Source organism: Corylus avellana, chromosome ca9 (genome assembly GCF_901000735.1).
Source record: "Corylus avellana chromosome ca9, CavTom2PMs-1.0".
NCBI classification, from domain to species: Eukaryota; Viridiplantae; Streptophyta; class Magnoliopsida; order Fagales; family Betulaceae; genus Corylus; species Corylus avellana.
In genome coordinates this window covers 6,056,208-6,068,829 of record NC_081549.1, presented here as the reverse complement: position 1 = coordinate 6,068,829, position 12,622 = coordinate 6,056,208, and the positions used below count along the sequence as shown (strand labels likewise).

Sequence of the window (12,622 nt, the reverse complement as noted above, 5' to 3'; positions counted from 1 at the left end):
TAAATTACAAATTTTTTTATGTCGTATTAAAGTAAAATTAATGGACGAATAAAAACAAATTTTTAACAGAATTTGACTCCATAGACTAAATTGTTTTTTTTGGAATATCTCAAGAGCTGTATTTTTTATTTTACTTTAATACGACATGAATAGTTAATGTAGTTAGCCTAAATTATTTATTTATTCAAAAAAAAAAATTATTCGACCATTGGTTTTTATGTATTTTTTTTAAAATTGTTTGGTTTTTTTTTTACAATTATTTTATTATTTTATTTGTTAAAAGAATATAGGTATTATAAGAATATAAAAAATTAAGTAACCTTTTTTATACATTTTAGTAGTTTAAAGATTATTTTAATATTTTTGAACATTTATATAGTAAACGTTGATAGTTTGAAAAAAAATTTATATTTTTTTCAATTTAAAAAAAAAAAAAATAATAATAATATATAACATTACTCGTAAGTGTATTTATGTCGAACAAAAAGTAAGCGGTGCTACAAAGTACCGTATGGGATAATGGTACTATTGGTTTCTGCGTCCGATCGGCCAACTTTTGTCCTGTGGCTTACCAATGAAACTTTGACACGGTGTCAATGTATAGATTATAGAGAGTTTTTTTCACTAACGGTTTGAGGAGTTGGACCTCCTTAGATCTGCACCGTAGCTTTTGATACGTGTCGATGTTTAGGGGTACGACCGAAAACTCGAAGGCGGAAGTAGAAGCAGTTGCGTTCGGTTCCCACGCGGAATGTCATTTATTTACAGTTTACAAAACCGGTGAGAAGTGGAAAGCCGCATGAACAGGACTCCTTTAAAGGGTATGCAATTTCTGTAAACAGGACTCTTAATTACAGATCTACCACTACGTACACTGTCGCTCCGCCGTCCTTGTCGTTTTGAACTCTTCAAGATAACGTATACTATCTATGTATATCTTAGTTTCAATTTAAAATTTTATCCAAATAAAAATAATAATAATTTTTTTAATACACAAAATAAAGAGTAATGATATGAACTCTCTTTTTATTATTCTAAAACTGATATGACTTTTAAAATTATCATTAAATTTTAGATGAGTCATACTTAAATTTTGATTTAATGATAATTTTAAAAATCACATCAGCTTTAGGATAATAAAAAGATAGTCCCTAACATTATTTTAAAATGAAACATCTTTCACATTAACACTAAGAGTTTGTTTGGAATTGTGTTTGAAAAATAGAGCTTTTAAGTCAAAAAATACTTTTTGGCAAAAGTTTCATTTTAAGTTTTCTGTAAAAAAATGTGTTTTAGCTATTTTTAAGCTTTTTGAACCCTTAAAAGCCTGTTTAATTTTTGTACCAAACGAATACTTTTTTTCTTTAAACTGACTTTTTGAGTGTTAAAAGAACTTTTAAGCCCCTCAAATGCAATCTCAAAATGCCCTAAGTGGTATTTTACAAAATTTATGACATTTTCATTAAAATAATTTATTTTGTTAAGATTTTACGCATGAATAAATCATTTTGTGAGGACCCTTTTTTTTTTTTTTCCTCAAGGGTCAAGATTTTAAAAATTTGTAAACCATGTGCTTTAAATATAATTTGATTAAAAATTAAGATCAAATTTTGATATTTATTTTGTAATTACCCCCTAAACTATTTTGTGCTTCACTGCTTCGTTAGTCAAGGCTTCATGATAATGTGGGGACTCTTTTCATTTTCATATTTAGCAGTTTATATTTAATGACAAAAAAAAAGGAAAAAGAAAAGCCAGTCCCTCTTACAAATTGCAAGTTTTTGTTTTATTTTGTCTCGGTTGATGATTAGATATTATTTACATTAATAATTTAGCATGCATGAAATTATGGGCTTTGAGATTAACTAGTTAAGTACCTTGCAAGCTGGTGAATTAAATATAATATCCTAATTTAAACTTTCAAGCAATGCAACACTCTCCCTTATATTATGACTAAAAGGAAGATATCCTTCCGCTCATATTTGCTTCAAAGATTGTTGGATTGCCGCGTTCGCTAAACAATGGCCTGTCATGTTTACTTCTCTTTTGAAATGCTTCATATATTAGATTGAAGGCCTTTGAGCACTGTATTTGTATCATCAATCAATTGTCCATGTCGACTCCAAAATTGTCATTCCATCCTCTCAACTTCATCTTCGTTAAAAATCTTCCGTTCTACCTCTTTTACTCTTGCATCTCCATCTAGATCTTCACTTGTAATTAATCCTCAAAAATTGACGGACCAAGAAACCATTTGTCTTTTCAAATTTTTATGGTAACCCCGTTCCTGCTTTTTAAACTAACCCTGCCTTTGAAGATCATTAACAATCAAAATACCATGAAAGTTTTGGAAGTCTGTTTTGGTTCATATCCAACAGTAATTCAAACCCTGCACTCTAAATGGATTTCAATTGTGGACGATGATGATGCTTCAACGTTTCCAACTCTTGTTTACTGCCGACACCTTAAAACATAAATCAATTTTGTTTTTTTTTTTAAAAAAAAAAAAACAAACGACAGAAAATTCTCTAGTGACACGTGTAAGTTAGAACAGAGCAGTGTCACTTATGTAATTAAATATAGAACGAGGGTCACATTATGTGTAGAGTATTTAACAAGATCCTCTTTCCCTAAGCGACATGGGTCTTTCGTCTTCGTCCACTCATAGGTATACCCCTCCTCTCTCTCTCTCTCCATCGCAGAGGGCCAGAGGCACTCAAAAAGTTCATTCACATTCACTGCAACTCTCTCTCTCTCTCTCTCTGTGTCTAGAAGCACCATTCTCCTTCCACTTTTGAGGTGTTTTGGCAAAATAGGCAGAAGCAAGAAAAGCTCTCCTCCGTGGCCATGGTGGATGCGACAAAGCACATGCCAGTCACCGGCGGAACTCTGATCTCAGACATCAAGAGCCTGGTTTCCATCATCAGAACCAGAAGAACCGTTGTTTTTGCATATGGGTTCGTTTTTGCTTTTGTTGCTTTCACTGTTTTCTTAGCCTTCAGTCCCTCTTCCAACTCCGTCTCTCCTTGGTTCGCCAACATCTTCTCAGGTAGTAGTAGCAGTAGCAGTACTAGTTCATCGAGTAATTCTAACGGATCCCAGTTCTCAAATATTTTCTCTTACTTCTTTCCCGACAACTCACCTCCACAACAACAACATCATAACTTCGCTTCTCCTCCTCCACAAACCGACACATTTAGATCTAATGTTACCGCATTCCAATCTCCCAATCTCTCTAATTCACCGCCCACCGAGACAAACCATACTCAAAGTAGAGTGAGTTCTGATAAGGGTAAAGTCCCAAATCCAAATCAGACTAAAGTAGTTGCCCCAGAAACCACGGTGACAGCGAATCACAGTGCAAATTTGCCGGTGGATTCGGCTCCTAGTGTGAATAAAGAAGCACCCTCTGTGAAAAATCTAACTCAGAGCTCGGAGAACGCAAATCAGACTACAACAGCTGCCCCAAAAGCTCCGGTGGCTAAGAATCAGAGTGCAAGTCCCCCAGTTAAATCGGATTCTTCATTGAAGAGCAATTCTGGTAAAGAAGTGAAAGGCGTTGCAGGGAAGGGTGAGGTGTCGAATAATACGACTTCTCTGTCGAAGAAACAGGGAAATGGGACTAATTCAGGGGTGTCGGTGAAGCAGGGGAAGGATAGTTTGGTGGAGTCTTTGATGAATTGTGATTTATTTGACGGGGATTGGGTGAGGGATGATTCATATCCGCTTTACAAACCTGGGTCCTGCTCCCTCATCGACGAGCAGTTCAATTGTATTTCGAATGGCAGGCCTGATAAAGATTACCAGAAAATGAGATGGAAGCCTAGGGGATGCAATCTGCCAAGGTATGTAGATTTGTTTGATGATTTTATTTTTCTCTCGTTATTTTTAAGGTTTCTCTAAGTTTGAAGTTCAATTGATTTTCAATTCAGATTCTGGAATCTATTTCCTGAGATTGACATGTTGTATATAGATAAAAGTTTGAAATTGATGATAATTTATTTTAGTATCTGGGGGTTGTTATACTTAGATAGAGTAGGGAAGAGCTCCAGCTTTTTTAGTTATTTATAGTGTTTTAATTTTTGGGCTCTCTATCTCTATGGGAATTGAGTTTAGGTTTTGGGTTCTTTTCTTTGATGAGATTGATGCAGATGAATTGTCAATTGTCATATATAGGTTGGACGGACGTCGATTGTTGGATATGTTGAGAGGCAAGCGGCTAGTTTTTGTTGGTGATTCTCTGAATAGGAATATGTGGGAATCTCTGGTTTGCATCTTGAGGAACTCAGTGAAAGATCAGAGCAAGGTTTATGAAGCACATGGTAGACACCATTTCCGAGGGGAATTTTCATACTCTTTCATATTCAAAGTATGTTAAAGAACAGCTCTACTTTTTTATATGCTGCATCAATTTGGTTAATTTTTGTTAGTATGTGCATCATTTTCTTACTAGTTTTTTTCTGTTTTTGGTTTGGGGATGGATGGATGGGTAGGATTATGACTTCTCTGTAGAGTTCTTTGTATCTCCTTTCTTAGTTCAAGAATGGGAAATGCCAGACAAAAATGGATCAAAGAAGGAAACACTTCGTCTTGATTTAGTGGGGAAATCTTCTGATCAATACAAACGAGCAGATTTCATCATCTTTAACACTGGACACTGGTGGACTCATGAAAAAACTTCCAAAGGGTAAGTTCAACTTTACTTCGATATCGAAAGCGGCTGCGTTTTGTTCTTATTACATAAGATAGTTTCAAATTTGGAATTCGTTAGAGGAAACTAATGATATCTTGGGAAATCGCAGGAAAGACTATTATCAAGAAGGAAGCCATGTCTATGGTGAACTGAATGTTCTTGAGGCATTTAGGAAAGCTTTAACTACATGGGCCAGGTGGGTTGATGCCAATATAAATCCATCGAAGTCTCTGGTCTTCTTCAGGGGTTATTCTGCCTCCCATTTCAGGTAATTTGAAACAAAAATCAATGATAAATTGTGATGGTTTTTTTTCTTTCGGCTGAATATGTTAGGGAGATGACACCTTGATGAGTTTAGAATAGCAGGTTGGGACGTTTGGGCACGACTATGCTATACTAACCACTCACACTTTTGATATATTTTCAACGTGGGACTCATCTTTTTACACTCACGCATGTATATCAACAGAATAAATTTGGGTGATGCCATTTGCTTGTTTCCCCTTGAATACTTCTAGTTAAGCATCAGTTCCTCACAAATGGCATTTTGAAAAAAATATTGCAAAATGATCTTCTGTTTTTGTTTTAAACTCTTGTTAGTTTATCAGCATGTAAGGTTTCATAAATAATAATGATATACCGATCAAGAACAATGAGCCATTTGTTGTTTTCCCCATGAATTCTTTTGGTTAGCCATCAGTACCTCACAAATGGCGTTTTGAAAAAGAAAAATTGCAAAATAATTTTCTGTTTTTGTTTTAAACTCTTGTTCGTTTATCAGCATTTAAGGTTTCATTAATAATAACGACATACCTATCCAGAACAATGCAAAGATAAATGAGTCATTTGTTGTTTTCCCCTACAATGTGCTTACATACAGCTCAGCATCATTGAACTTGCAACAAGAAAAATGCTTAAAATTTAATGGCTTTTGTCTTCTACAGCGGTGGACAGTGGAACTCTGGTGGGCAATGTGACAGCGAGACTCAGCCCATCAAGAATGAGACTTATCTCAGGCCATATCCACCCAAGATGACCGTTTTGGAGAAAGTGCTCAAGGGGATGAAAACTCATGTCACCTACCTGAATATTACAAGAATGACAGATTTCCGGAAGGATGGCCACCCTTCAATCTACCGGAAGCGGAGCCTGACGAAGGAGGAAAGGCGATCGCCACTGAGGTTCCAGGACTGCAGCCACTGGTGCCTTCCTGGTGTTCCTGATGCTTGGAATGAGGTTTTCTATGCTGAGCTCCTAGTTAAACAGCACAAGAAGCAGCAGCATGAGCAGAAGAGATCTTAGGTAAAACTACACAAACTTAGCGGCTGCATCAAAAATTGAAGTAATCGTTGAGTTGCAATCGCATTCACACGTAGTTGCAATATAATTTTTTTTTTTATTGTTCCCTTTTTGGAATTTATAGTAACAAATACGATACACGAGATGACTTGGTAAAGAGTGTTCTTCCTATAAATTATGGACGAGAGGAGATATATAAGAAATGGATACTGTTGGAAGAGGTCAATCTGTGCAAAAAAAAAAAGGTGGGGAAGGAGAGGAGAATATAGAACAAAGGGGAGAGATTCCAACTTGTGGTTTAAGTTATAGTTGGAAATTGTCACCCTGCCTCCACTTCATATTCTTTTAGCTAAGCCTCAAAAGGCTTTGAGGATTGCAATTTGTAAATCTCTGATTATTTAGTTTGTTTTGTTTGAAATAAAACATCAGTTGTGAGTATTCTTCCTCGTCCCTTTTAACTATTTACATATTTTTGGCTGATTCTTGGTGTATTTATGATCTTCACGGTCAAACTTTCCAACCCTGGTGCACGGAAGTCCAATGTTATTTGTTTTGAACAGGGAATTCTAGCTTGAAGATGACGACTATATTAACTCTTTAAATATATACACTTTTGAGCTTTTTCCGATGTTGTCACATGGGATGTTTGACTACCAAATCAAGACATTATTTGTCGGCGTTTCTCATGTTGGAGCGGTAGATCTTTAACAAATGGCTTGATCTGCTGCATTTAAACCAACGTACGATGATGTTTTTGTCAATGGTGGCCGGTGAGGGAAACCGAAGATCCCATGTTTGCTAATTACTAGAGAGAATGCCTTATTTCAAAGGGAAGCTTGGTTTTTAAGATACTTGAGGTTTTTAAGGATTAAAAACTATATATGAAAGTTGATCAAATTAAATGCATGTGTCATTGCACGCTCACCATGGGAATTAAGATTCATGAACTGAATAATATCCAATGGGTAAAGTAAAACAGCACGCCAGTGCAAATTTTTTTTTTTTTTTTTTTTTTATTTTTATTTTTAATTTTAAAAATAAAAAAAATAAAAAAATTTGCACTGGCGTACATGGCACGCTGCGTGTTGTGTATCACGGTCCATATCTAATTAGTTATATTGAAGGGATATTTTTATCCATTTAAAAAGTAAAAAGACAAAAATATCTCTCTAATATAACTAAGTGATTACTCTTTAGTTCAAATGAAATGAAGAGGATCCTGTTCTCACTCATGGAAGGGCATCATAATTCTTTCAAACATAAATAGTAATATAGGTGTGGTAATACGAACAATATAATTTTTCTAAGTTGTTGATTACAACAATTGAATACCATAGAGGGTATAATTTAAGAAAAATGCTAGGTTTATCTCCTTTTCAATTATGTTGTAAAGTGTTTTTGTTAAATTTGTCTGTAAGCCATAATTCCTCATAATTTAAAAGCTTAGAAACTTATGGGATGTCAATGGAATTACTTCAAACAAAGGGATTTAGATGTATTTTAACCCTTTTTAGCTTATGGGATGGCTTGGTTTTGCCTTGACAAATCTCCTGTTCTTCAAGGACAATATTCATGAGTTATTTACAAATGAATTTTGTGTATGAAAGTTTTCGTACAAGCTTGAAGGTTGAATTATCAAACTTGGTATGCAAAATTACTTCAAAAGTCACATCAAGGCAATTGGCTATATATATAAGCCTCCCACCTTGGGCTTGGCCTCCACCCAAGCTACGCAGGAAGGGCCCAAATCCTTGAAGTTGGGTTGTGCTACTCCAAATGGAACTGCATTAGATGGGCCCATTAACAACTACCCACTCTGAAGAGATTGGCTCGACTGCCCAGCCTCCAATCCATTTTTAGATTTCTGAAAATTATAGCACCTAAAGAACCACAGTTTAAATAGATGTATTTTTAACGGGAACAAAAGGCTAAATTGTGAAAGAATAATTTGAATTTGAGAGAATTTGACAGCTTCATTGCATTCTTCATTTACTTAGATAAGCTTATCATATCTTGTATCAAGATTCAAATGTAAGCTTATCATAGCTAAGTGTTATTGTTCATCAAAAACACTATTGTAATTATCATGTGTAACTGAATACGTTATATATATATATAAAAGTGCTTTTACCTGTGTCTGGTAAGGCAACAATTCATATTATCATAATTTTATATGGTATTAGAGCGTTATTGACTTACGTCTCTTGATCCTTCTTTTTTTCTCTTCCTCTATGGTTACTCAAACCTCAATCCTTGTTACCTTCACCAACTTCAATCCAGTCAAATTGGCCAAAGATAACTACCCACTCTGGCTGCTCCAAATTGTTCTTCACCTCAAAGGAGGAACGTCTATGGCTATGTAGATGGCTCAATTCCATGCCCTGCTTCAACCATAACCATTACAAAAGATGCTGTTCAAACTACTATACCCAACCCTGCCGATCTGACCTTGTAGATGCAAGACCAAATCATTTTGGGTGCAATCAACTCTGCAATTTCTGAAAGATTGCTCATTCATGTCACTCACTGCACCACTTCGCGCCAAACCTAGGTGGTGTTAGAGACGTTGTTCACGTCTCAGTCTTGATGTAGGGCAGCTAGTAATTCAGTGATGGCAGAAAATTCTCATTATATGAATTGTTTCTGCCTTACCAAACACAAGGCACTTATATATATATTACATATTCAGTTACACAAGACAATTACAATAGTGTTTTTGATGAACAATAACACTTAGCTATGATAAGCTTACATTTGAATTTAGATACAGGATATGATAAGCTTATCTAAATATTCAAATAATATTATTCAATATTTGAATCTAGTTGTAGATTGTTATCTTGCTTTGACGTAGGACTCTTCAAAGTGGGTACTTCTCTAACAACCTTCAAATTGACCCAACTTAGATCCAAATGCACATGGTGTAGCAGCACAAGATTTGACACCTACCATCTTCGAACGATGCAGCAATGAGAATCATGAGAAGCACGAATGCGTAGGGCTAGAAAACTTGTAATAGGACAAAGGTCCTTTAGAACAAATTAACTCCTGTAGTAACATGGTACTCAAAATCACCGAGGGATGTGTTCCAGCAACTTTTATGTCGTCCACACAAATTATGATGATCATGATGGGTGAATAGGAATGAGTCGACAAGAGAGCCAACCGACGATTGAGACATTTGTGTACACCAAGCTCTTGCTTTGTTGCAACTTGCAAACATAATCAGGATTAGCTTGATCAATGAAATCTCATAGTTGTTCCATAAATACCTCCTCATCAAAATAACCATATGGATAAACGCATTGGACATATCAAGTGGTCATATTTGCCTAATCAAAATTGACGGCAAGAGCTATGATTAAACAAATGGTTGCAAGTTTAATAACAGAGCTAAATGTTTGTGTAATCTAACTCATCTCGTCAATCAAACAAACCCCTTTGCTACCAGCCGAGCTCTATACTTATGAATAGTGCCATCGTGTTTTTGCTAGGGTTTAAAGTGACCAAGTTCCATTTGCGAACAATGCATCAAATTTAGTCGTATATGCATAACTTATTAATCCTAATAACAAAACAAAAAAAGTCTAATCCATAGAAAGTGGTGTTTAGACTAATGGGGATGGCTTTTTAGACTGAAATGCAATCAGGTGGTGAAAAGGAAAAGGTGAGGAGCAAAGTTGAAGTAATAGAAGGTTGACGAGAAAGCTGAAGTTGGGCTTAAAGATAACTTTGTTAGGGAATGGCCCAAGAAAACTCATTAGAACATCATTCTTTATACATCTTCTAGGCTCGATGTGGGACCCCTCATGTTTGGTCATACAAAGATCTCTTTCAGACACGCATGCACACCAATTTAACTCCACCACCTAACTCTTGCCTGCCTCACCATGTTTTCCTTGCTTTTCATGCAAGTATTGCACTGTCTTCCTCATTTCCCAGCTCCCTTCCCAATCAATCCTCTCTTTAGATCTTTAGATTAATCGTTCCCTCTATGAAATAAACGTGTTATTTCATGCTAACAAATACATCCCGATGCAAGCAGCATTATGCTGGTTTGATTCTTCCTCCATAGGAAAACATACAAACTCTACTGACAGTAACGATGTGGGAGCTGTTTTCATTCTTGCTATGTGGCCCAACACATCCGTATAGAAAGATTTCTCGAATCTTATCTCACATGGCAATTTTCCTTTTATCTTATATTTCTGTAACATAAGTTTAGGAATAACAGGAAAAAGAAAATTTCCATAATTAGTAAGTATAAAACTATCCTAGCTAGACTCAAATCCCAGTTTCGGCCAAGCGTGTTTCATTATTTGCATTAAGCTTCCAAATAATGAAAACGAAATAGAGGAGATAATATGAAAAAACTAAAGCTGCAAATATATAGAGATAATTTTTTTTTTTTTTTTGGTTCTAACAAAATCTGTTGTATTTTCTCATCAATCAACAAATATATCACCCTTGTAACCTATTTCCGTCCAAAACATTGACAAGAAACCACTAGAGACAAGATGGTCCAAAAGAAAAAAATAAATACTGAAAGCCAAAAGTATATACAACTGGAAAAGGTGATGGGAGTACACATAAGAGTAGCGACATCTCATGAAGCAGCTTGGTGAGTTTGGGCCTGGGGGTGCATGTGAGGTTGGACTTGAGGAAAAGGGTATAATCTTGCCTTGGAAAGTGATAAAGCTGCTGCGTTTTGGGCTGTCGTTGCCGTGGCGTTGGTGGCGGCATTCGAGGAGTTTGTGGTGGTGGTGGTGGTGGTGGCCACGCGCTCACAAGAAGGGCACATGGTGAGAGTGGTGGCAGGAAGCTGCATGTAGAAAGGTTGAGACGTTTTCAAAGCTCTTAATTCCTGCAGTTCCTTTTGTAACCTCCTATTCTCCTGTGTCAGTGTCTCGCAGCATCTCTTTAAATACTCACAATCTACCTCTGTCTGCTTTAGCTTTGTCCTGCCATTTTCCAATTCAATTTTCCCAAGAAAATATGTAAGCTCAAAATCAACCAAAAAATGTTTTTTAATAAATAAAAAAAACCCAAATAAACTAACGACAGAGAGAGCTGGAAAATACCTTGCTCTTCGGTTCTGAAACCACACTTCCACCTGCCGAGGACGGAGATTTAACTGTTTTGCCAGGGCCAGCTTTTGCTTCTGCACATTGTGCAATAAACAAATAAACAATCAAATTTGGAAGACAAATGTCATTTAACAGAGACGGTTAAATTACTGTCGGACAAGTGAGATAACGGGAAAGTGAAAATTAGGACTCACCGGATTGAGAGTACTGTGCTCTTTGAAGCTCTCTTCAAGAAAAGCAGATTGATCTTTGGAAAGCCTGAGTTTCTTCCGTGTAGACCCATTTTCGTCATCATCGCTTGCTCTTGAGCACGCTCTTTCAGCATCAATCTCCAAATCTCGCTTGGTTCGTCCACTATTCCTCACACAGAAATCCATCTGAAACGACGAAACCGTACTGTTCGGAGAGGAAAGCGCCGCCCCATCGTCCGCCTCCTCCGTAGCCGTCGCCGCAGCCGCGAACCGGTTCACGTTTAACCCCGATCTTCCCGGTTCATCTGACGAACCCGGTTCAGAGACCACTGTAACAAGCAAGTAACCGTCAATCAGCCATGTACGGAAAACCCACCGAAACCCAGATCTTAAAAAACAGAATCAAGAAATTATTAACGACCAACCATGTTTGGTTGCCAAGAAAAGCTGAAGAGAGACAAAAAGAAAAATCAAAACCCAAATCGGTGTTACTAATTTTTCCTTCTTCTCTCTATCTTTTCCATCGATTAATTCTCAGCTACCAACCAGACAGAGTGATTAAATAAACAAAAGAAAAGAAAACAAAGAGTTCACGGGGAAGTGGAGATCATTACAGTTATCAGTAAGCCAAGGAAAGCGAAGCTGCGTAGGTGGGTGGCTGCGAGGAACAGGCGAGAAAGGAAGAAGCTCAAGCTGAACCGGTGGATCTGAAGAAACCCTTCTCTCACCACCCTCATCTCTAATAACTTCTCTCCGACCATCACCCTCACGGGAAACAGTTTTGTCGTCCGAGCTTCCACCGGAGCCACTTCCCAAGCCCATGCAGAACCCTAGATCCTTGTTGGAAACAGCCTTCGGGGTTTTGTCAAGAAAAGTGAAGGGCTTAGGTGCATCGCCGAGGCTCAAAGCTAGCTCCATCGATCAGATGGGTTGAAAATGGTTTTTGGGTTGGTGAGCAGGAGTTGCCGGGACTTAAAAAGAGAGACTATCTGGAGCCCTTTTTGATGTAAACGCACAAACAGAAACCCTAAGACTCCCCTTTTTATTTCTTTTTGCCCTGAGCGAGTAAAGATTGACCGACAAATCCACGTTGACAAACGCACGTGATTCTATTTAATTATACAACGGTTCACACTCTAGGGAGAAAATTATATAATTAGATTCTGTCTAATTAATCATGCTTAGTCTATTAGTCAATTGGGTTTTACTTTCTTTTTTGGAAAAAAAAAAAACGAACAAGCCCAGAATTTGCTTAATCACCAACAAGGCAAGGCAAGGCAAGAAAGATAATGTTTTATTAAAAACACACACGGTCTACGTAATTTACGCTTCCTTGAAAAACATCCTTCGAG

At 36.8% G+C, this 12,622-nt stretch overlaps 2 protein-coding genes across 2 annotated transcripts; one reads left to right on the top strand and one right to left on the bottom strand.

Annotated features, from left to right (window-relative positions):
- Positions 1–2,663: 2,663 nt before the first annotated feature.
- On the top strand, positions 2,664–6,430 carry LOC132192177 (protein trichome birefringence-like). The gene is made up of 5 exons (XM_059607432.1): positions 2,664–3,845; positions 4,177–4,369; positions 4,494–4,687; positions 4,803–4,961; positions 5,638–6,430. Exons 1-5 carry the CDS (start codon positions 2,848–2,850, stop codon positions 5,993–5,995), a joined length of 1,902 nt encoding a protein of 633 aa, XP_059463415.1. The 5' UTR covers positions 2,664–2,847; the 3' UTR covers positions 5,996–6,430.
- A 3,927-nt stretch (positions 6,431–10,357) lies between these two features.
- Positions 10,358–12,280, bottom strand: LOC132191607 (homeobox-leucine zipper protein HOX11). Its single transcript, XM_059606693.1, has 4 exons — positions 11,885–12,280; positions 11,274–11,599; positions 11,074–11,153; positions 10,358–10,953 (listed from the first exon to the last, which is right to left on the bottom strand). The coding sequence occupies exons 1-4, from the start codon at positions 12,186–12,188 to the stop codon at positions 10,599–10,601; spliced, it is 1,065 nt and encodes a 354-aa protein (XP_059462676.1). The 5' UTR covers positions 12,189–12,280; the 3' UTR covers positions 10,358–10,598.
- Positions 12,281–12,622: the final 342 nt, after the last annotated feature.

Excerpts from the sequence above, each read along its gene's own strand:
- LOC132192177 (XM_059607432.1), top strand. The coding sequence starts at position 2,848 with ATGGTGGATGCGACAAAGCACATGCCAGTCACCGGCGGAACTCTGATC. Across the intron at positions 4,688-4,802 it reads CATGAAAAAACTTCCAAAGG|GAAAGACTATTATCAAGAAG; the intron begins GTAAGTTCAACT and ends GGGAAATCGCAG. Across the intron at positions 4,962-5,637 it reads TATTCTGCCTCCCATTTCAG|CGGTGGACAGTGGAACTCTG; the intron begins GTAATTTGAAAC and ends TGTCTTCTACAG.
- LOC132191607 (XM_059606693.1), bottom strand. The coding sequence starts at position 12,188 with ATGGAGCTAGCTTTGAGCCTCGGCGATGCACCTAAGCCCTTCACTTTT. Across the intron at positions 11,600-11,884 it reads TCCTTGGCTTACTGATAACT|TGGTCTCTGAACCGGGTTCG; the intron begins GTAATGATCTCC and ends TGCTTGTTACAG. Across the intron at positions 10,954-11,073 it reads TTTCAGAACCGAAGAGCAAG|GACAAAGCTAAAGCAGACAG; the intron begins GTATTTTCCAGC and ends GGAAAATGGCAG.